The sequence below is a fragment of the Sminthopsis crassicaudata genome, chromosome 4, assembly GCF_048593235.1.
Source record: "Sminthopsis crassicaudata isolate SCR6 chromosome 4, ASM4859323v1, whole genome shotgun sequence".
Lineage (NCBI taxonomy): Eukaryota > Metazoa > Chordata > Mammalia > Dasyuromorphia > Dasyuridae > Sminthopsis > Sminthopsis crassicaudata.
Window position 1 is genome coordinate 302,684,722 of NC_133620.1, and position 24,843 is coordinate 302,709,564.

A 24,843-nucleotide genomic window follows, 5' to 3' on the forward strand; every position below is an offset into this window, starting at 1 on the left:
ATTCCTGTGTTCTTACTGGTTTTGAAAAGAACCATTTTCAGTGCTACATATTGATCTTTCTAGTTACTTCATAAAGTAAGCATTCATATATAAACAAGATTTTAAACCTTTTAGAAAAAAATTCTGAGTTTCATTTGGAATGTCAATAATGAAAGAACATGCTTGTATTCTTCTTCCCTTCCCACCTCTTCTACCTCCCCCAAAATGAAATTTGAATATTTATTCAATAGATGATAAAGACCAGATTCTCTTAGACTCCAGAGAAAATTAAGCACTCAATCTTGATGCTGAAGATTGACTTCTTTGAATATAATCCATATAAACCTGCTTGATTTTGAGCAAGTAATTCCAAATGCTTTGGAATGCCACCATCTATCTAGTAAAAAAAGCCTGGGACAGTTTTGGAATTCTTAAATCTTTCTGAGGTAACCAGATTCATATCCCCCAATCCTGTTCCCTTCCCTCCTCCCCCGCTTCAGAAAATTAACTCAATTGAAAATTCCACTATAGGAGAGGGAAAAACATTTATTACTTTATTAGGGATGAGGCAGATTGTGTGTTGGAGGGGATTTAATCTCTGGATTTTCATCACTATACTAAAAATTGTGCACAATCATGTTTAACTTATTGAAATACTTTAATATCTATAATTTCATTTTTATCTTCATACTGTCCCAGTTGATAAAAGCAAGAATGCCTATATACACAGAGAATGAAACCGGCAAGTGACTTAGCCAAAGTCCAAACTGAAACAAATATTCCAGACCCAGTGGATTTAACCACTAGCCTGGACTAAACCTTTCCCTGTACTTTTATAAATAAAGCAATTCAGGAAATTCTTAACATGTGTAGTACAAATCATAATGTTTTCACTATTAGAAGTCAGTTTTTCACTTATGCCCATTGCATAAATCAAAGCCACCTCTGACAAAGTCACTTTAACTGTCCCTTGGGACAATTTTGTTTTTCCTTCCTAATTGGGAAGTATTAGGGAAACTAATTCCTGGAAGTGGAATAAAGCTTATATTACTTAAAGGTTCTTGGAGGTTAAGGAGCTCATTTTAAGAATCCCAAGAACAATAAAAGCCTGGAAGGAAATGGGAGTTTGGAGATCAGTAAATTTTAACTTTCAATAAATGTTGGGAAAGTATATGGAAAGTTGCTCTGTGCTGCTACTTTTGTTTTTCTAAGTATGGGAAAATACTATAACCAGTCTTTCCTCATTTACCTTTTACCTATTCTCCAGAGCATGTTCCCCTGTTGGAAAAAGGAATTCTCTGACCCAGAGCAAGGGGCATAAGTGGGAAAACACGGGGGGGGGGGGGGGGGGGAAGAATCAGGATTACTTTTAGTCCCTCTATCCTTAAGATAGCACTTTGGAAAGCATTAGTTATTTGGGTTCTAATGTGTCTTATTTCCTTCAATAACCAAGACATGCTGCTTTCACTTTTCTAATCATCTTAAGGTCTTGTTTTTTTTTAATAAACTGGGTAATGCTGTCTGGTTTTATTCATTAATTAACAGTATTAATTTTAAAACTAATAAAACTTGCCAAAAAGAAATCTCTTTGGATAAAAAAAAAATTGATAATCCACTTAAATACAAAATATTTATCTCTCTATTGCAGCATTATATGAAAATTATATGGGAATGGAGAGAACAGTTCTATCTACTACTTCATTAGCCATTCAAGTATGGATGGAATTTTTCTCTCTAAAGAAATGTAGGCTTAGGAAAAGAATATCTTGGCTTAAGGTTCAAAAGTACCTAGAGGGTTGAGTCTTAGGCTCCAAATTATTACTTGTATATATATATATATATATATATATATATATATATATATATATATATATATATATATATATATATATATATATAGTTGAGTGTTTCTAGGCTTATGCTGTACCAAGTTGTACCATTAAATGTTATAAGCAGGTAGTAATTTACTCAGCTTCCCTGATTCATACTTGAATCATTAGCTCCAGTTCCTAAGTTTACTCAGAAGATTCTGCTTTATAAGTGAGTGCCTTATTTATATCCCCTCAATACAACTTTTGGATGGGAGAAAAGAATTGATCTACTCATATTAAAATGTGGCTTTTTAAAGCAAAATATAAACAAACAAAAAATACTTCATATATGTGGAGCACTAGAAGATATGGGTTCCAGATAGAAATATAAGTTAAAGTAGTCTGGTTACATGAAATTTAGAATGCACATATCTAGTAGAAGATAAAACATAATACACATGAAACACAATAGGCTTAAAAGAGCCACAAAATGGGCTTGGGACTCAAAATTTCCTTAGAGATAATTTTATATATGTGTGTTATCTACTGGGGATTGGGGAGGAGGACAGATTACCATTTGCATCGATGATATTGAAGAATAAGGGGGTGAAGAGAGCAGCAAGGAACTGATAATTCTTAGTGTCTTAGCATGGGAATTTGCTTGACCTGCTTTGGAGAGAAACATAGTAGCATCAAGGGATGGTAGGGTTTAGTGCAAGTTGTTCCACTTTGCTTAGGAGACTTGAGCTTTATATTGGTTCTGTCAGTAAAGACCTTCCTCTAGCTGTGGTTACTAGAGGAAACTCAAGTATGGGTATGAAATGCACTTTCTAACTAGAAATTTCATAAGGCAGGAAAGAAATGCTCCTGTGGGTTTATCTGAATTTATCTATAAGATACTAAAGCAATGGATTGATTTCATTTCCAAATCAGTGTGATGAGAATGTAGGGGATGTGATGGAGGAGAGAGAGTAGGAGAAAGGAATAATTATTTGGCATTAGTGGAAGGGAAGGGGAGAAGCTAATTGACTCTATTACTCATGGTTTTTTATGCCTATTAAATACTGTATTGCTATATGGGCATTGTTGCAGAGTAAAGGAATGATCACATGGTGTGTGTATGTGTGTGTGTGTGTGTGTGTGTGTGTGAATGAATAGATAAAAAATACATCTGTGTTGGTGTGAGACTCAGCACACAAAGTGGTACAATTCAATAACAGCTATTAACAAAGTCACAACGGTGAGATCACAGTGACCTAGTAACATAAGGCTTTCTCTAATGTTCCCAGCATACTGGGGTAAAAAGGAAATTAGTATGAATTCAGTGCTTGCTTAGAGCGTCTCTTCATATGTACTCGTTGATGTCGGATGAGATCATGCTTATTAAAGAAACTTTTGACACAGTACCGACATTTAAAAGACTTATCTTTTGCATGAATGCTACTGTGCTGGACCAAGTGGTCATGTTGCTCAAAGGTTTTTTCACAAAAACAACACTTATGTATTTGCTCTCTCTTCTCCTCTCCAAATAAGGTGCTAGGATTTGTAATTTCTTCTGATGGACTAGATGAAGATGATGACCCTTGCTGCTCTTTCTTGCTTAGGTCAGGCCCTTTTTCCTGGATGTGCATTCTGCTGTGGGAGACAAGATGGGAACTAAGGCGGAAACTTTTCCCACATTCACCACATACGTAGGGCTTCTTAGTTTCATGGGTCTCCCGGTGTTCTCTGAATTCCTCACTCTCAGTGAATGTTTCCCGGCAGACAGGACACTCAAGAACTTTCTTCTCTTCTTTGCGGCTCTTGAGATGCCTAATGAAGTTTGCCCTCCAGCGGAAATTCTTCCCACACTCAGGGCATGTGTAAGGTTTCCTTGATGTAGTCTCAACCTGAGTATGGACAGCATCTCTGAAGTTAGTCATGTTATTCTTGTGGGGAAGGGAAGGGTTGCGCTTCCTCCTCTTAGAGCTTGGAAGATCTCTGCAGGACTGGCTCTGTTTGGGATCCTCATCTCCAGAACTGGATAATACAATTTCAATGGAAACTTCCTCTCCTAGATTTTTTTGCTGAGGTATCTCCTTCTTGTTCATATTGTTATCCCCTAAAAAATGAAAATAAGAATCCAGAACATGATAAAATAAACTACAACACCTAGAACAGTATATTAACTGATATAATTGGGTTGGCACTCTATCATTCCCCGGTACAAGAGTAACTTTTTAACTTTATCCTCCTGTTTTCTACTCTCACCAAAATCACTATCTTGTTTCCCTACTCCATTTCTACTCCTCTATTTCTTTGCTTTATGCCTGCGAGTTTAATCCAATATTAATCAATGCTAAAAGAGTTCTCTAATCCATGACCCAGAAATTATTGCCTTATAGGACTGTGGAAGAAAAGACACTACATATGATGGTATCCTATCTTTGATACTCATTAGCTATGCAACAGTAAACATCCACTCTGGGTCCATTTTCTCATTTGTAAAATGAAAATAATATTACCTATAATATCTACTTCACAAGGTAATAATGGAGTTCAGCTGAGATAATGGATATAAAGCACTGCATTTTAAATTGCTGTGTAAATGTCAGTTATGTTTGTCATGATACAATTTGTTTTTTGCATGTTTTACTTTGGTAGTTTCAAAATGGTACTATGAAAAGAATGAGTAATCAGAAAACCTATAGGGCAGTCCAAGTTTTAACTAGTTAAAATATTTGGTTCTAATTAGTTGTATAAGCCTTGGTATTCAATTTCATTATCTACAAAATGAACAGATTAAATTAGATGACTTGTCAAGTATTTTCTCTTTCAGCTCTACAACTCCATGGAAATATTTCAAAGAGTAAGGATTTATACCCTTTGCTTATTTATTGGTTTTTAACGTCTGGATAATTTATACATTTATACATTCTGAATAACATTTTTCTTTATTTCCTCTTAAATTTTGTTACTGACATATAATAAGGAACATTTAGAGGCAAATAAGGTTAAATCAATAATTACCGAAATATATTACACTTTTAAATCTGATTACTTGAAAGTCTCTTAGCCAATCTCAAGAAGTAATTATTAACATAAAAAGTAAAGAAGTATACTTCTAGCCAAGATGACTGCCTGAATGGAGAAAGCCAGATCAGTTCCCCAACAACAACTACCCTAGCAAAAAATTAAAAGTCATATTCTGACAAATCAAGACATCCAATAAAAAACAACAATATCCCAGAACTTCATAAAAACCAGCTAGGAGTTTAAGGTGCCACCTGTCACCTGCAAAGCCAGTGTCCAAATTCAGGCAAACAAGCTGGCCACCATAGTTACAATATAGCAAGGAATGTTCTGTGTTCAGGAGCAGCAAGGGTGACCAGAAACCCATAGTTTCAAATACACCAAACAGTGAAGACAAAGCAGTGCTCACACAAGAATATCCCAGAGCTTCAGATGCCTAAAATGCCAGAGACATAGATCCATTTTCTGAACTTCAAAGATCCAATGGCTTAACTCCAGGAGGACTTTATAGAAAGAACAAAAACCTAAGTAAAGCATAAGTACCAAAAGCATGTGTGTAGCATAGGGCCTATAATTCCATTAAAAAAAAAAAAAAAAAAAAAAAAAAAAAAAAACACAGCAAGAGCCATATCTACGCACTAACACAAAGTCCCCATTCAGAAATTAAGGCTGTAATCCACTTCTCGGGCTTTATATGAAAAGAAATAATACACCCTAGAAATAATCTAAAAAGTATTGCTAAAGATTATGAAGTGTTGGAAAAGAAACTGAAGACTAAGGGCAATAAGTGGTATTTTCATCATTGCTATTGATCAATAGTAAGGACCTTGAAGAAAGAAAGTTTTGGTCAATAAGCAAGTAATTTAAAATGAAATTTGATTTTCTATATCACAAATTAAAATATAGTAATGATGGACCTTAAACTGGAGATGGAGTATTACCAAGTAGCAATTTCCTAGCAATGGCTAGTAAAAACGTATTTGTCTGGTATCTTGGAAATTTAATGAAAAGGAAAGGAGGAAAGGAAAGCAGAAAACTACCTAGGTAGATATCTTTCAAACTGGAAACCATAAAAAGTGGTCATCTTATAAGGGGACTTTGAAAACCTCAAAGTATTATATAAATGCTATTATTACTATTATTCCCTTCAAACATGTCTAAGCTTCCTTCAGAATTCAAACAAAACTTAATTAAACCATACTATACCCTCAAGCTGCTACCAATTAATTCTTTTTCTCTTCTCATTAGGAAATTCTCTTCTCTTAGGAAAAGCTGCATTTATATTAATGTCCTCTCTCCTCACCCCTTTCTAATCTATCTTCTGATCAACTGAAACTGCTCTCTCTCCAAAATTACCAAAACTTTTAAAAACTATCAAGCATTTATATTTTCTACCTTAAACTGGGCCTCTCCTTTTTTTTTTTTTTTGCTGAGGCAATTGGGGTTAAGTGACTTGCCCAGGGTTACATAGCTAGGAAGTGTTAAGTGTCTAAGGTCACATTTGAACTCAGGTCCTTTCTAACTTCAGAGCTTGTGTTCAATTCACTATGCCACCTTGCTGACCCAAACTGTGCCTCTCCTTGGAGGAGAGATTGAGAGAGAGAAAATGGAAAGAGGGAAGAGAGAATGGAAGGATGGAAAGAAGGAAGGAGAAAAGAAGGGAAGGAAAGAAGGAAAGCGTTATGGGCCAGAACTCTATACTTGAAACAAGGATTCTTACAAGGTGTTAACTCAGTAGAATTGTTAAGACAATCTAGTCTAGTATGGTGATTAATAGTTCTCTAATTCAGTACATGTATTTAGTACTTAATATAGTTCTACAAGATTCACACCTATTCTACAAGATTCACACCTATAATAATGTAATTATAATAGAGCATATAAGCTGGGACAAACTCAGTCAGACAGATTCATTCTATCTCATATCACCTTGGTGGCAGACCTGTCGTCCTTCATTTCTCCACAGAAACCAAGAAAACTAGGCCCCAGGCAAAGAAACTAAACTGTGAAGGATAATAAAGAATTTGGACTTTATCCCTGGCTATTTTCATTGATGATTACTCTGCTAAAATGAAGGTTGGTCCAGAGGCCTCCAGAAAATCAACCAGAACACTACATTTTGGCGTCCAACATAGGGCTAAGGATTTACACTCAAAGCTCCAGACTGACACAATCCTTAGTTCAATGGGCAAGTCTCTGATCCTGAGGTCAGTGAAAAAGTCTCTTGTGACTCAGAAATTAGGGTAAGTACAAAAATAGACAAGGAGGAAACTTTGTTAAGGGGTAAACTAGTATTTTAGCTGATGGGACAAATGTTTAGAAAGGAGCCTAGTTAAAGCTAAAAAAGGACAGGATATATCTGATTTAATAGAAGCATACTCTGTTTTTCAAGAGTTTGAATCTTCAGGTCAAGAAAGGAGAAGATACACTCCTTTTGATCTAGAAAAAAAATCAAAGATATGAAAAACAGTTGCATTCTTTATGGGGCTACATCGTCTTATGTAAGATGGTATTAGAGAATTTGGCTTATGAAATTTAACCCCTAGTGATTGGAAATCCATAGCAAGGACATGTTTAGAACCTGAACAAAACTTGTTGTGGCTTTTGGAGTATAGTGAACTATGTAGAATACAAGATCAATGAAATAGGCAGACTAGAGTTAATATACAAATCACCTTTGATCATCTAGCAGGTAAAGATCATTATGCAGATGTTTTAGTACAGATTAATTACCCTTTGACAGCATATGAGCAAATTGCTGCTACTATAAAAACATGGAGCACCCTCCCAGGAAAACAAGATAGAGGACAAGCCTTCACAAAAGTAGAGCAAGGTCCAAATGAACCCTTTGCTGATTTCATGGGACGTCTGCAGACAGCTATCACAAGAACCATTGGTGAAAATGCAATTAAAGGAATTATGATAAAACAACTTGCTAAAGAAATGCTAATGAGGTTTGTAGAAGAATCATTCTAGGACTACACAAAGATGCTCCTTTAGAGGAGATCATAAGACACTGTGCCACAATGGGCACAAATGCCTTTTATACTCAGGCTATGATGCAGAACATGGGAAGATGGGGTCCCTCTTGGCAAGACTTCCAGAAAGACTTTTTGATGCTTTCAATGTGGTAAAGTAGGGCATCTGAAAACTCAATGTAGGCATAGTGATAGAGTGAGAAAACAGGATGGGAGAACATGACCCCAAACCCCATGTCCAAAACGCAACAGAGGCTTCCATTGGGCCTCATAATGTAGATTGACTCAGGTAAATAAGAGATGGAGCCCAGCTCAGGGCCCCAGGTGGGGCATGATGGCAGCCCAAGTTACATGCAGAAAGTCTTTAGAAGTTCAGGACTCTGATATGATCAATCAACACAGAAGCAATCAGATGGGAGAAAGGGATTACAAGTGGGACAATACAGGTTTTTTATCCTGACACAAGGGCAGTGTCCAGTGCAAGCAGCTTCAATATAATCTCCAGGTGATATGGAGAGATCCAGAAAGTGGTGAATTGCAGGGACCAGATAGGTTAACTGCTTGGGGGAGAGGGTTTGCTTGTATCTCTACAAATGGAGAAGGAGTCAGATGGGTGCCAATGAGCACCTTGAGAGAGTCAGAAAAAGAGAAAAACCTTAAAACAAAGAAGACCTAAGAAACATCTGATACTGAAAGAGCATGGTTGATGAAACTGTTACAGAACTTCAAAACCCGCAGCAATCATTGGATTCCCTGATGAGTATTGCAGGACTTCACAACTTGTAGGAATTATTGGATTCCTTGACACATTAAATAATAGACAACAAATTGGTTTTGGACTATTTCTAGGACTTATGGACATATATAATTCCTTGTGTTGATTCATGGTGTTGTTACATCACTACTATGTGCTTATATAATACCTCCCATGTTGGTGGATTTATGTATACCTGTTTCAAGTAAGATCCTTCAGAAACTCGCTAATCTGGTTTGATTACCCATTTCCCTTTGGTGTTTTCATCTCCCTTCCTAAGACATCAGGGAGGGTGTGATCACCTCATTTTATGGTGTTTTCACCCTTTTTCTGAGAAGTCAGGGAAGGCAGATCTCCTCCTTTTTGGGGTTCTCACCTCCCTGAGAAGTCAGGGAGGACATGACCACCTATGTTCTAAAACAAAAAAAAAAAGTAGAAGATGTTATGGGCCTTGTTTCAAGGATTCTTACAAGGTATTAACTCAGTGGAATTGTTAAGACAATCTAGTATGGTGAAAAATAGTTCTCTAGTTCAGTACATGTACTTAGTACTTAATATAGTTCTACAAGATTGACACCTATTCTACCAGATTCACTCCCATGATAATGTAATTATAATAGAGCATATAAACTGGGATAAACTCACATTACCATGGTGGCAGGCCTGTCCTCCACTTCTCCACAGAAACCAAGACTCTGGAAGGCCTCCAAGAAAGCTAGCCCAGGCCCCAAGCAAGATAAAAGAATTTGGACTTTATTCCTGGCTATTCTCATGGTGATTATTCTGCTGAAATGAAGGCTGGTCCAGAGACCTCCAGAAAACCAAACAGAACATTATAGGAAAGGAAAGAAGAGAGGGAGAAAGGAAGGTAGGTAAGAAGGCAGGAAAGAAGAAATGAAAGGAAGGAGGAAGGGAAGGAACCAGGGAGGGAGAGGCAGACAGACAAATCCCCTGTTAACAATAGGGAGAACAAATTCCTATAATGATCAAATTCCAAAATAACATGTTTTATTCTAGTAGTCCATCACTCCTGTCAGGATGTGTGTGTAGCATTCTCCATCATCAGTTATCTGGAATCATAGTTGATTATTGAAACAATAAAATAATAACATAAAAATGTTCCGGTTCTGCTCACCTCCCTTTGCATCAACTCATATAAATCTTCAGAGGTTTTCTGAAACTTTTGTTTCTTCAGGCACAATAATTTCATTATATTCATGTCCCATAATCTGTTCAGCTATGCCCCAACTGAAAGGTACCCCATAAGTTTCAAGTTTTTTTGCCAACATAAAAAGAGCTACTACAAATTTTTTTTTGTTATCTATTAGTGATATCCCTAAGTTGAAGTGATATTATGATTTTGTAGCATAATTTAGCACCTTTAGGGACATAGTTCCAAATTGCTTTCCAGAGTGGCTATAATGACGCTTTCTTAAAGCTTATAGTTCTTGATTTCTCTGTAGCATCTGACACGGCTGACTACGCATTCTTCTTGGATATTCTTTTATATGAGTATTTGTGTCACTATTATCACTTGTTTCTCATCCTTATTGCTCCTTATTCTCCTTTGCTGGATCTTCATGTTATTCATTTAAACTGTAAGTGTGCTCCAAAGCTCTGGTTCTTAGCCCTCTTCCCCTTTCTCACTTAGATCTCATTAACTCCTATGGGTTCAATTATATTCTATAAATCAAGGTTCTTAAGCTGTGGGTCTTAACCCCATATGGGGTTGGTATCATAGAATGTGGGGTAATGAAATTATGATTTACTATTAGTAAATGTTTGATTTGTATACCTATTTTATTTTTTAATGCAAATTTTTATGCAATCCCAGATATAAAGATATGCAATTGGGATTGCATAAACATTTCTTGGGTATAAAGAGGTCATGAGTAAAAAAGTTTCAGAAATCCTGCTATGAATAGATGATTTCTAGGCCTATATATTCAGCCTTAGTCTTTCTCTTTGACTTCACTCTTACATCATCAACTACCTGTTGGACATTTTGTACTATATATACACCATAGGTATCTCTAATTCTAATTATATCCAAAACAACTCCTCATCTGCCCCCTCCCACAAACTCCCAACTTTTCACTCCTATTCCTACTTTCAGTAACCTAAATTCACAAGCTCAGCATCATCTTTGACGCCTCACTCCTGTCTTTTCTCACATATCCAATAGTTACAAAATCTCTATTATCTGTTCCATTTTATTTACATAGCCACCACTCTAGTACAGACTTTCATTGCCTCTCAGCTAGATTACTGCAATCAATTCCTACTTAGTCTTCTTGTTTCCTTGTCTCTTCCCTTTCCAATATATCCTTTATACAACTGTCAAAGTTATTTTTCTCAACTGTAGGTATGACTATGTCCTTCTCTTTACTGAGTAGAAGAAAATGTAGAGAACTCTAAAGAACCTGTCCAGAAAGAGTTAATTCGATCTGGGACCATTTGTCCTCATCTTCACCCTAGCCAATTTTTATTGTGATGCCATGTTCCCCTTCCTCATTCTCAACATTCCCTCTTTACTCTCTAATCTACTTAAACTATAGTTACAAAACAGTTACCATAAACATCCAGGTAGTTAGAGATTTCTTTTTCTTCCAATAATTAAGTGTATGATGTGGGATTATTTTAGGGTTTTTCATTAGAGAGGAAACTTAGTATAAGTGAATAAAGAAGTAACCTCAGCATTACAAGAACCCAAATTAAGTTATACTTCTAACATATGCTGGTTGTGTGAAGTTTGTTAAGTTCCTTAACTTCTCAGTGCTCCAGGCATTTCTAAGATAAGATGCAGTATAGTTGCTGTTCTGTGTTAGTAATGGAAATTCCCGATACGGATATAATCAAAAAATTGAACGTAAATTTTATTTTTAAAATGAATGCATTAATAACTCATGTTTTCTTATGACACCTGAAATGTAACTACTATGCCTATGCCTCTTTAAACATATACTAGCAGAGAAATATCCAGAAGAGGTAGAGAAAAGAGAGTATTAACAGAATCTGGAATCAATTTTAAAAACTTATATAAGATTTCTTCTACAACTTCAACTCCATTCCAGTAATTTAACTAAACATACCATGAAGGAGTAGAAAGTTAAGCAGGGTATGAATGAAATCAATAGGGCATTTGTTTATTCAACATCAAGTTCATTTGCTCATGCACTCATTTCTCCAAGTCTTCTCACAAATGTGCACCTCCTAGAACCTGCTTCTTTTAAGTAGTGCCTTCTCCAAGAAGCCTTACCTGACTAAGTGGAAAAAAAAAAAAACAAACAATTACCTACTGCATATGATAGTATTATCAATAATCAAACATTCACTAAGTACCTACTATGTTCCAGGTAACACAAGAGGTACTAGAGATACACGGATAAAATTAAATAACCAGTCTTCACCATAAAAGAGCTTATATTCTACAGGCAAAAAAAATATGATGGAATCAATTCTCAATTATCTCAACTAATGGAATGGTGCAATAGTTCAAAATCAGAAAATCTAAAATGTATTTCTACTTGGGGATATATCTTCATTATGCACACTTCATTGTTATAACAATTTAAATACATCGAGTCATAAATCAATACCTTGATCTTATCCTTAGATAAATATGTAATATGCAATAGTTATATAAAGTAACAAGCTTGCTATGTCATCACAAGCATAATGGAGCTCTACCATACATTCCCAGCTGATTTTTCTTCTTAATGGCTATTCTTGCTCAAGCTAATATTAAAATGCTTTGTTCTTCCATATTTTACAGGGAAGTAATCTTGACTTTGTGAGAAATTCCCCCTTCATGGAGGGAGAGAATCCTCTGTCTAGGATTTCAATCAAATCATCACATTCTCATCCATTGCCTCTTAATATCCCCTCATTGCTGAATTCATGTGCCATCTTTAAATGGAAAATTAGAATAAAAATGTATTTTCATTAACTGACCACTAGATTATCTCTGAGTTCCCTTCTATATGTGCCACTGAATTTCAGATATAGCAGGGTTTTTAAGAATCAAAAATAAACTTCAATTCTACAGAGTTTAAGTTACTTGCCCAAGGTCAACTAGCTAAGGAGGTAGCTAGGCCTTGGGAGACACCAGAAAAAGGACTGTAAATCCATCCCTGAAAAACTACCCATTGAAAATTGAGTGTGTGTGTATGTGTGCATGCACGCATGTACAAAGACACACACTTTATATTACATTAGTCTTTAAAAATTCAATAAGCATTTATAATACTAAGGGGAGAGTAGTTGTACCTACTATACTGAATAGGTAAATACCTAAAGTTTCATCACCACATATAATCATCTATAAGATGCTGAACTTTGAAATTCTGCCACAATTATCTATCTTTCCTAGCCTTAATAAATATTAACAAGCATTTATTAAGCCCTTGCATATAAGCACTATGCTGTCACAATAAGGAAATACAATGAGACAGGAATTACTACTCCAGGATGTCTCATTACCATATACTTTTTCCCATTGCTCTTTTCTATTAATAACCTCCACCACTTAATTTCTTCACTCTTACTTTTATTGCCACATTGCTGAATAAGTATGTTGAAAAAAGTTATATTAATTTTATTGATATGGTGCTCTATTATCTTTTTGTCCAACATTTATCAATCGCCTAATTATACTTTATATAGTACCCTTTACACAGATATTCCCTTGTTCTCAAGGCCCAAACCCATCCCCACACTTACCTTATCTCCTCCTTCACCGAGAAGACCTTAGTGTCCCATATTCTCTTGTCTATATCCCAGAACTTTTCAACACATTCATTACTTCCTTTTCCACCTTTGTTTTGTTGGAAGACATTACACTTGGTAAATCTAGTTCCATCCATCTGCCCAGCCATCTAAATCCATCTACCCAGCATAGTTTAATCCTCACTTGTCTTGTATTTTTTAATCTCTCCTTCTTTATGGGTCTTTTCTTAAAAGTCTATCACTTAGTTTTCTACTTACTACTCATTTTGAAAAAAAATTTTTTTTAATTGATTCTTCGATCACTTGAGCTACAATATCTATCTCTGAACTTCATTTCATAGTCTAAATTTTTGAAAAATTGTGTTAATATGTGGATAATTGTGAAACAAAGACAACAGGCATCAAACTACCATTTAAAAAAAAAAAGTAGTCTGTCTTGTAGCATCACTATTTCACCATTTAACTTCTCTAGCTATCTTAAAATGTCAAATAAAAAAATCTTTCTCAGGGGCAGCGAGGTGGCGCAGTGGATAGAGCACCAGCCCTGAATTTAAGAGGACCGGAGTTCAAATCTGGTCTCAGACACTTAACACTTCCTAGTTGTGTGATCCTGTGCAAGTCACTTAACCCCAGCCTCAGATTTAAAAAAAAAAAACAAAAAAAAACAACTTTCTCAAAGGTACTAAATATAGGAAACTTTTTTTTTTTTTTTTAAATTTTTTATTTAACCTCATTCTCTTAATCTATATCCTCTCCCATTTGGGATATCCTGTATCTCTAATTCAAACTTCTGTCCTGACTTTCAGATTCACATTTTCTTCTGGACTTCTCAACAAATACTGAAAACTCAGCATTTCCAAAACAAAATTTAATATTACCAATATTACTTTGTTCCCCATATTGGAAACTGTGGTCCCATTTTTGACTCTTCACTTTCCCTCACTTCAACTAAAAGTAACAAATTGCCAAGTCATAACTATTCCTCCTATCTTTTATCATTATCTCTTTCCTATCACTACAGTCACAATTTCTAAAAGGCTTCATTATCATAACTTGAATAATTTTAAGTCTTCCAGGCTCTATTCCTTACCATTACTAATCCATCCTTTATACCACTGCTCAATAAACTGCATGGGTAATAATCACCTTAAATCTCTATTCAAAATCCTACATTATTAGTTCCCTACTGCTTATTGTATAAAGTCCAAACTACTTAGACGGTCATTCAAGAAACATGGTGCCATATTCTTTTGAGTCTTGCCCAACCCTATTTTCTACCAAATATTCTTGTGCTCCAGCTCCAGCTAAACTAAACCACCTAGTATCCCCCATAAATCATATATTCTTCCATATATATATATATATGGAAGAATATATGATTTATATTCTTATATATATATATGAATATGTTTATTTATTATACTTAGAACGCACATTGGCCTTTCTCTGCTTCTTGAAATACTAGTGTTCCTTTAAGAAGTCACTTTAAATATCACCTTCTCATGAATCCTTTCTTGATCCTACAATATGAAATGTCTTTCTTTTTCTGGTCTTCATATAGAGCTTTTGGAGTACTTTTCTCATATACTTGTTCTAAAGCTATGAGTTCTCTGGTGATTTTCTGGTGAGAAAAATTCCTAATGCCCCTCCAATTGGTCAATTATTCTCCTTCATCTGATCTTAGAGAATTGCCTAGGGCAAAGAGAGCCTAAATAGTTTGCCCAGTGTCAAACAGCCAGTGATGTGTCAAAAGAAGTTTCCATTTCTTTGTCTATAAAATGTAGTGCTTACTTCCTGGGGTTTTAATGAAGATTGAATGAGCTAATAAATGTACAACTATCTTCAGACCCTAAAATGTTATAAAAATGTCAGTGACTCGGTAAATGATAAATTCCTATGTTGTAAGCTCCAAGATCTAGTAACCCTACCATCACTTAATGTTTGCTGAATTGATGTTAACTGAATATGATTCAGAGAGGATAGGGGGAAGCTACACAAGACATTTCTTACCAGGATAGGATCATGACATCTAGAGTCCCAAATCAGAGTAGTTCAGAAAGACCTTGGATTATATTTTCAATCTGCCTCCATCTCATTCTTCATCTATTTAGGTGTTTTGGGAGACCTCCCCCAAGGAGGCAATGAATTTTTTAATAATACAAAACTAAAATTTTCTTTTATATAAAATGGCTATTCAGCAAGTCAAGCAGCTGGTATTATAGGTGACTAGGTCAAACCTTATCTAAGTCCTCTAAATTTAGTGAGCCCCTAGACCATGCTTCATCCCATCTATCCATTCATAAAGACTCCTCTACCCACTGGTTTTTGTCAATTGCTGAGGGAAAAATAATCAAATCAATATGAACTATTATGATTGTTAAATATAAAGCAATCTATTGCCTATGATTCTATTTACAATTCCCATGACTGTAGACCGTTTCTTGTTATCATTTTCTAATATAGGCTATAATCCTCTAGTAAAAAGTAAGATACTAGGGCAAGTACTATTTTATTTTTATATTTGTATCCCCAGTACCTAGCAAAATACCTACTATACAGTAGGTATTTAATAAATGCTTGTTGCTTGAGTGAAACCAGTTTAGTATGCTAAGAGAAAAGGAAAAAAGAACTATCTTATAAATCCATCATATCTCAAATGATATTAGAAACAAAAGTCTAATATTTTAAAAAAGGCAACTGTGTACAGTAGTCAGTCAACAACGTTGAGAACCCATTGGCATGAACACTGCTCTAATTGGACAGGGTTAAACCCTCACAAAAGGGAGTACGCTTTATTCTGTTCAATGGCTAGACACTATATGTCTATACCTAGTCAATCATCTCATAAATTCACAAGGTGAAGGAATATGGATACCAAATAATACATTCATCTTTACTAGTAAGTGTGGGAGAAGGTACCCAAAATAATGCCAAAAGGTCACTGGGAAATGGAATAATGAATTTTTCTAGAAAACTCCTGATTTTCCAATCCTGGGTTGGGCAAAAGTATGTATTCTATATTTATTCTTTCTGAGACCCCATATTTATTCTTTTGTATTATAAATCCTTGATAAAAATCAAGGATGGTAAGAAAGAAACCTTGAAATATCAAGTCCTACTCACACTAAATCAATAGTCCCAAATCAGAGAACTTATGGAGCAGGGATGGGGTAGAGATAGGAGGGAGTATCCTGATCACAGTGCTCCTCCATCATCAGAAGACACTGCACTCTACTTACTACCTCATTCCTCACCTGTACAAGTAGTTTTGGGGGTCTCTTTATCCTGGGGACTCTGGAATTCCGGAACACATGGCTCATCCTCTTCTACCGGGGAATCTGGTAGTTGCATGACCTTGGGCAATTCATTTATTCTCTCTGGGACTGGCTGGGGACCTGGATTGTACATCAATGAGAAGAAGGAAGGGGGAATATCTATTTGTCCAGCAACCTATTTAGAAGCATCAGCCTAAGCAATGCTATACCCAGGATGAGGTGAGCAGAATAATTTATCTAGGTCCCTGATGAGTTCAAAGATGGAAAGCAGGAAGAAAAATATGATAGGGCATAAGCAAATATCATTCCTAGGGTTAGGATAGTAGACATGGTTATCACTTTCTAGATGAGAGGAGGGAAGAGTTAGTTCTATCTGTCCCATTAGTTCTCTCTGTCAAAAAGGGAATGGAAATATGACTACGATTGCAGATAATTGGACTAGGTAAAACTACTGGTCACAAAGGAAAGCAAGTATGTTCTTTTTGATTACAAGAGCAAAAATAGATAGTTAGCTATGTCTCTGCTTCTAAATCTAACTTCAGTTTGGAAAAATATTGAGGTAGTTAGCAACTGTTTTTAGAACCAACCAAGAACAAATCACCCAGACATAATGGGGAGGAAAAGGGAAGCTATAGAGGAATAGTCAATCACTTCCAAAGACCCTTAGATTATTAATCCTAGCCTAGGAGGGAGTTGAACCCTTACTCATGGGGAGAGAGACTCCATAGTCCTCCTCTATGATGAATTCTCCATAGAAGCCAGTCTGAGCAGGGTCCAGAAGAGACCACTCTTCCTCAGAGAAACACAGGATCACATCCTTGAGCTGTGTCACATGGTTCTGAAACAAGATGAAACAACTACTCAGGATCCAGAAGTCCAAAGAAGTTGACAGATGTCACACCCAAGGAAAGTTAATGCTAAAAGCAAAGGTGCCCAAATGTCATACATGGCTAGTGAAAATGCTATTTTTATTTCTGACAATGAGTCTGTATTTGAGCAACAAGATATTAAACAGATCAACAAGATATTAAAATTCCTTATTTCTCTATTTTTCATGAATATTTAACAAAAGAAAACAGAGAGAAGGAAGTAAAAGAAGGATGTTGTCCACTGCCCATAGTCCTCACTCCTTCCTGGTATCTTCTCAAATGACTGGCAAAGCTATGGATGATAGATTGGTCTGGGAATCCCCAAGGAGTCAGAAACTAAAGCAAAAGTGGCCTAAAATTCAATCAAGAGAATTTATTGAGTACTAGCATCTATAGAACATTTAATCAAAATTATTTTCACTACATAAAGGGGGAAGTAGGAGAGAGAAATAAGTATTTCCAAATATGGCAATAATGTCTAAGTGCCAGGTACATGGAAGGGGCTATATAAAACTCTTAAGCATTTTATAAATATTACCTCATTTGATCCTCACAACAACTCTGATATAGGTACTGTTATTATTTGTATTTTACATGTGAGGAAACTTAGGCATACTGAGGCTGACTTAATTATTAAGCTATTAAGTATCTGAGGCCACATTTGAACTCAGGTCTTCAGACTCCATACCTCTTTCCACTATGCTATCTAGAAGCCTAGATATAGATCTATATTCTACCATAATTGATATCAAAATATTCCAATAAAGTAAGTTTTATTTTAGCAAAAATATGCTAAATTTGGAAAAATTTGGAAATGGAGACAAGGGGAAACTAATTAACTTAACCTAAACAACTCTCAACTGTCAAGTAACACAGATTAACTTTTAGTTCTTTCTAAAAAGTCATGGCTGTCTCCTAGATATGGCCTAAAATAAATAAGTTGGGAGTGTCAGAGATTTGGGACTGTGATTTTTCTTATTTTCTTATTTGGAGGAGAAAAAGGGAAGAAGAAACAGAAAGCAAGAGATAAAGGGCCAGAGCCTTTCACTTAGAAAGACATTAGTAAGCAATCCCTATATGTCATGAATTTAGCAGAAGGCAAAGAAGAATGAAATTTTAGGTGCAAAGCAATATACTAGACTAGACTATGTTAACAAATGCAAAATGTCCAGAATGAATATGTTGTTATCTTCATGGACTCTGTTTTTGTCAGATTACATTTGGTATAGTATATTCAATTCAGACTACAATATTTTAAGAAGATCACATACAAACAGGAAGATATCAAAAAAGTTTGCCAAAATGGGACTTGAAAGGCTTATTATATATAAAAGTATATTTTCTTCTGCTTAACCTAAAAAGTGTTTTTACATGAAGAGTAATGACAAGTTACAACAAAAAAAAAGTTCAGTTTAATAAGAGGGGAAAATTAATAACAGTGAGAGCTGTCCTAAAATGGAATGTATTGCCTCATAAAGTAATGACTTCTTCATCTCTGGAGGTCTTCAAATAGAAACTTGATAGTCCTTTATCAGATGTTACATAGAATTCTTGTCCATATTATTAATTAAACTCAATAATTTTGAGACGTCTTCCTATTCTTGTGACTAAGTTAGAATGGTTCTTACAAATCCAATTTACAATGTTTTATAGTTAAGGATGAAACCCAAAGAAAAACTCAAGATCACATAGCTAATTGGCACCAAAGCTATGACTAGAACATAGACCTGCTTTCAGTTAGATGCAATTCCTTAAGGAAGAGAGCAATAATAACTCACTTGGGACAGATGGAGTGAGGTCACTTTTTCCTGTTCTTCAGAATTCTCCTCCTCAGGAAATAAAGGAACTTGGGAAATAGGAGGTACTGAAACCGGAAAAAAGAACAAATCAGAACAATATACTCCAAAATGTAGCCTATCGCCAGATAGGTAGGTGCTCTTGTTTCTCCTGCTAAAATTATCTTTTTTCTCCCTCTTTTCTTCTGTTCATTTTAGTTACAAATGTAGGCCATAAAATTAAGACAAATTAACCAATGATAAGATATCACAGTTTTATAGTAACAATTTCAGGGGATCAATCCCAGAATTCTATAGTTGGAAGTTGAATTTTTACCAAAATTGTTAAGTATGTAGAATTTGTTCTTAGTATCCTACCAATGAGAAAGCATTTTCTTGCATAAGGAAATGAGTGCAGAACTAGAAGTTAGAAGGAGATATGAATTTAAAATTCCCCCTTTAAATACTTAGAAGAATTTATAATCTCTAAGGTGAATCACTTTCTCAAAATATTAGTTTTCTCATCTATAAAACAGGGATAATATTTTAAATATCCACCTCACAGGAATATGAGGGAAGCTCCTTTTAAAGTACAAAGTGCTGTAGAAATAATGTTACTGTTCTTCAATTCAATAAACAATCATGCTACATTTATTATGTGCAAAGTACTGTATCAAACATTGAGGATTACAAAGATAGAAAATGATGTAGTCCTTACATTTGGTTTGTAAACCAAAAGAGACAGGAATGATGAACAAAATGTGTTAAATACATAGGAGACATCAAATAAGTCATATGAAACACAGAAAATGAAAGATCATCTCTAATTAGGGGGAAGGCTTCATGGGACAAGTAGCACTTTAGCTGAGCTTAAAGAAAAGGATTTTGTTTACTTCACTTACTTTTCCCAATATATCCCTCCTCCTCCCAGAGAGCCATCCCTTAAATAAAGAAGAAAAAAGAAAAAAAGTTCAGATAATTAACCAAAACATTCAAAATGTCTTGACATATGCAGTACTCCAAACTTAATCAGTTGTCCCCCTATCCCCACTCCCATTGCCACTCCCCTCTCCTTCTAATTATGCTCTTAAAAGATTATTAAAAGATTGGGGAACAGCACTCTTTCTTATTTGAAAAGAACAAAGTGATACAAAGGGAATAAACCAAAATGAATGGAAATAAGAGAGGGAAGCATAAAAATGCAGGTAGTCATAGTTACAGTACTGGAAGGGACCTTAAAATTCAAATGGTATAAAATCATTAATTTTACAGATAGGAAAATTTAATGTCCTTAGAGAAAAATTGACTTGCCCGAGAAGCAGAGAAGAGATCAAACAGTCTTTTAACTGAAAGGCCAATATTCTCTGTAAACTTTAGTAAGAGGAATAATATGACATGCTGGGGAAGTAAGTTGAAGCCAAACTGTGTTGTTAGGCCAAACAAAAGTAGATTGAAATAAAATGTTGGTAGGGAAAGGGAAGCCAGAGACTTTCAGGCAGAGGAATAGTATGATTAGATTATGGTTACTTTAAAAGCAGTGTAGAAGAAAGAATGCAGAAAGGAAGAAGATTGGCAAGGAGAAGAGTTAGGTTGTTATGATATATACAGCTGATAAATGATGAAGGCCTAAATTAGATTGATGACAATGGCAGCGGTAGTAAAAAGAGGGAGAGATGCTCGCTGTCTGGGATATAATTTTGTTTTGTTTTGTTTTCTTTTTTTTAATTAGTTTTATAATTATATCATTTTTTGACACTACATATGCCTAGGTAATTTTTTAGAACATTATCCCTTGTACTCCCTTCTGTTCCGAATTTTCCCCTCCTTCCCTCCACTCCCTCCCCTAGATGGCAGGCATTCCCATACATATTAAATATGTTATAGTATATCCTAGATACAATATATATATATATGCAGAACCAAATTTTGTTGTTGTTGCAAAGGAAGAATTGGATTCAGAAGGTTTTCTGGGATATAATTGAAGTGATTTGGCAACTGATTGGATGTAGGAGCCAAAAGAGACCCAGTTATTGTTTCAAGTATTTTCCATATTGTTTTTCAGCTGTAATTTCTGCTAAAATGGATATTAAATATAGTAAAGAAAATATTGGCTCCTTTTGACTCTGCTGGCATCAAAGGATTTAAATGAAAATCCCACTTCTGATGTTTAACAACTGTGTGACCTTGAATAAGTCATATAAATTTCCTATGGTTCAATTTTCTTATCTTTAAAATGAGAGGGTTGTACTATATGGCCTCTGAGGTTATTTTCTAAATATATGATACCACCTGGACTTCTGCATTTAAAGGGACTCTCTATAAAAGAAAAATACCTGCTGTATCAGAGAATGAATCATAAACTAGAAGTCAGGATACCTAGAGATTCTGTTCCTAGGTCTGCACTAACTACATGACTATCAATGAAATTCAATAGACTTTAACTGAGTCCCTACCTAAGACAAGCTGCCACTCTTGAGGATATTACATTGTTTGAAGGGGAGGGGGAAGAGGCAGGGAATGGAGGGATGGATATCACATACATAATAAGGTAATTTATGGGGGAGTTAAAAAAAACACTAGTAGATAAATGGAGAGATCTCAGATTTGATGGAGGAGGCAATACTGGAGTGAGCCTGTAGGGGAGATAAGAATTCAGAGAGGTGACATTAAGAGAACAATGAATTCTCATGAGAAAGGCAGCTAAGTGATTGAGTGGATAGAGTGCTAGGTCTGGAGTCAGGAAGACCAGACCTTTCCTTTGTAGGACCTTGTACAAATCACCAAACCTCTTAGTGTCGCCATTTCTCATCTGTAAAATGATAAAATAATTGTTCCCATTTCACAGGATTTTTTTGAGAATAAAATGAGTTAACATATTTAAACAGCTACATAAATATGCTATTGTTGTTATTCTAAGCATGAGAAAAAGGCTTATGTAAATGAAGATACGCAAAAAACATAGAATTCAGAGAGTACCTGAAAAGCTAATTTGCCTGAAACAATTCAAAAACGGGAGGAATATAAAAAAATCATGAAAAAGTGAGTTGTTATATTACAGGAGATATTAAATGCCAGGTTGAGGAACTTATGTCTTATTCTAGAGTTTAAAGTGATAAAGTTACATGGCCAGAATTGAAAAAAGACACAAGTTTTTTCCTTCAAGAAATGTACCATAATATAGTACAGAAATAAGAATGTACAAATAATCACAATAAAAATAAGAATGAAATAATGTAAGCAAAGGAAAGGTCAAACAGAAAAGCACAAAACATTTAAGGGAAGGGAGATGACTTCTAGCTGTAGATCTCAAAAGATCTCATGGGAAAAAATACTTCACATACTATACATTTCTTCTACAATTCATTTATGTATGTGTAATATATATTGCACTACATCTATCTCTTCATATTGTGACTTTTCTCATTGTCTTTTTTTTAATATCACATGTTGGCATTAAATTAAATGAAATGCAAATTTTGGAGTTTTGCAGAAGTTGCAGTTAATGTCACGATGAAGCAACTAGCAGACAATACCAGGCCTATGACCAAACACTTGACTCAAATTTTACAATAAGATACTATACACACCCCATAAAAGAAAAAAGGAAAAATTTAGACTTCTCTGATATAAAGGGATAGCAAAAAAATTTTATGCAGATTTTTCAGATTGCAAAGGCACTGCACTTCTCATTCCTACAATGTGAAAGTAATAATTATATTTTCTCTTTAACCCTTTTTGAGATATTATCTATATTATCTTAGATTTCAATCTTTGAAAGGACAGAGATTCTTTTTGGTTTTTGTACCAACAAATGATTCATGTACCACAAGATACCAAGAAAGAAGCGCTTGGATGATTTTCTTTTTTAAATATCTGGACATATATTTTAGATAAAAACTGACAATCATGTGGGTCCAACACTGAACAGAAGAATGAGTTGGGTTGCCTTTAAGAAATTGTGAACTGAACTGGAATGGTGCAAATTATCTGCTATTAAGAAAAGGCAAGAAAAAGATTTTATAATGAAGGAGAAGAGGGGAGGAAAAAAGGTAAGTGAGTGAACCTTATTCTCATCAGATCTGGCTCAAAGAAGAAATAACATACATATACAATAGGGGTATAGAAATCTTACCCAGCAGGAAAATAGGATGGGAATGGGATATGAAAGGGAGAGAAAGTGATAAAAGAGAGGGCATATTCAGGGAGGGAGTGGTCAATATAAAAACACTTTTGAGAAGGGCCAGGATGAAAGGAGAGAATAAATGTGTGTGTGGGGGGAGAGAAAATTACAATAGTAATTATAAAAAAGTGTAAAAAAAAATTTCTCAGATAATGCCTCATTTTTCAGACATAGAAGGAATTGAGTCAAATTTATAAAAAAAATCATATATTTATGTTTATAAATATATATATAGTTCATATATATATATATATATAAATGTAAATATATACATATATATATATATATATATATATATAAATGTAAATATATACAACTTCATACCTCAATTGATAAATGATTAAAATATATGATCTGAGCCCAAAGGGCTATAAATTCATGCATATCCTTTGACATAACACCACCACCACTACTACTAAACATGAATACCAAAAGAGATGCAGGGAAAAAACAGAAAATATGTTCTATGTAAAAAAAAAAAAAATATCAGAGCAAAAAAAAAAATTAGAAATTGAGGAGTTGTCCATCAATGAAGGAATGGCTCAATAAACTTTGGTATGTGGAATATTATTGTTCCACGAGAAATGATCAGCAGGATGGTCTCAGAAAAAACAAACAAACAAAAAAAAAAACATGGGAAGTCCTCCATGAACTCAAGCAAAATGAATGTACTATAAACAAAGTAATAGCAATGTTCTGGGATGACCAGCTGTAAATGGCTTTGCCATTCTCAATAGTACAATCATCCATGACTATTTTGAAGGACTTATGATGAAAAATCCTATCCATCCCCAGAGAAGGAACTGATTGTGTCTGAATAAAAACTGAAGCATTGTCTCTTTCTCTCTCTTTCTTTTTAACTTAATTTTTCTTGAGGGTTTTTATTTTCATTAGGGTGGGAGATCTGTTTTCTTTCACAACTTAACTTTTATGGAAATGTTTTGCAAAACTTCATATACAGCTTATTAATTGTAGATGGGAATAAGGGAGAGAACCCTGGAACTCAGCAATTTAAGAAACAAATATAGAAAATTTGCTTTGAATGCAATGGGGGAAAATATTAAATAAATAAGTAAAAAGTAAACAAAACCCAAAAGCTTCTACCAGAAACTATCACTTTAATAATATTTTTCTTGAATATCATGGGATGCCAGGGTCTCTAATTAAAAAGCCAAAATTATCCAAAGAGCAATAGAGAAGACCAGAGTGAGACTGAAGAGGCTGTAACAAAGTGGTAATAAAGAATTATGTAGAAGTAGCATAAAGGATGTCATCAGTTTGATATCTAATCAATAGTGGTGAATCATGTGGCAAGAGAATAAAAACTAGTCATCAGAGCCAATGGGCTCTTCTAATATCCAAGCAACATCAGAATACCTTGAGGAAAACTAGCATGAACTTCTTCTCTTTGGAAGATTTATGGGAAGTTATTACTTAACTTTGTTACTATTTGGCATTAGTAGCACAAGATGAGTTTAAAAA

The 24,843-nt window shown here is 34.8% G+C and overlaps 1 protein-coding gene across 9 annotated transcripts in view; it reads right to left on the reverse strand.

Annotated features, from left to right (window-relative positions):
* Positions 1-507: 507 nt before the first annotated feature.
* ZNF496 (zinc finger protein 496) overlaps positions 508-24,843 on the reverse strand; it is a 36,411-nt gene continuing 12,075 nt past the window's right edge. For 8 of the 9 annotated variants that reach the window (XM_074311950.1, XM_074311955.1, XM_074311951.1 and 5 more), the window contains 5 exons: positions 20,084-20,122; positions 19,185-19,270; positions 17,243-17,375; positions 16,517-16,657; positions 508-3,891 (listed from right to left, as the gene is read on the reverse strand). In XM_074311950.1, coding sequence (XP_074168051.1) covers positions 3,101-3,891; positions 16,517-16,657; positions 17,243-17,375; positions 19,185-19,270; positions 20,084-20,122 — 1,190 coding nt within the window. In that variant the 3' untranslated portion in view covers positions 508-3,100. The remainder of the gene's footprint in view (positions 3,892-16,516; positions 16,658-17,242; positions 17,376-19,184; positions 19,271-20,083; positions 20,123-24,843) is intronic. The other variant, XM_074311959.1, reaches the window with a different exon arrangement.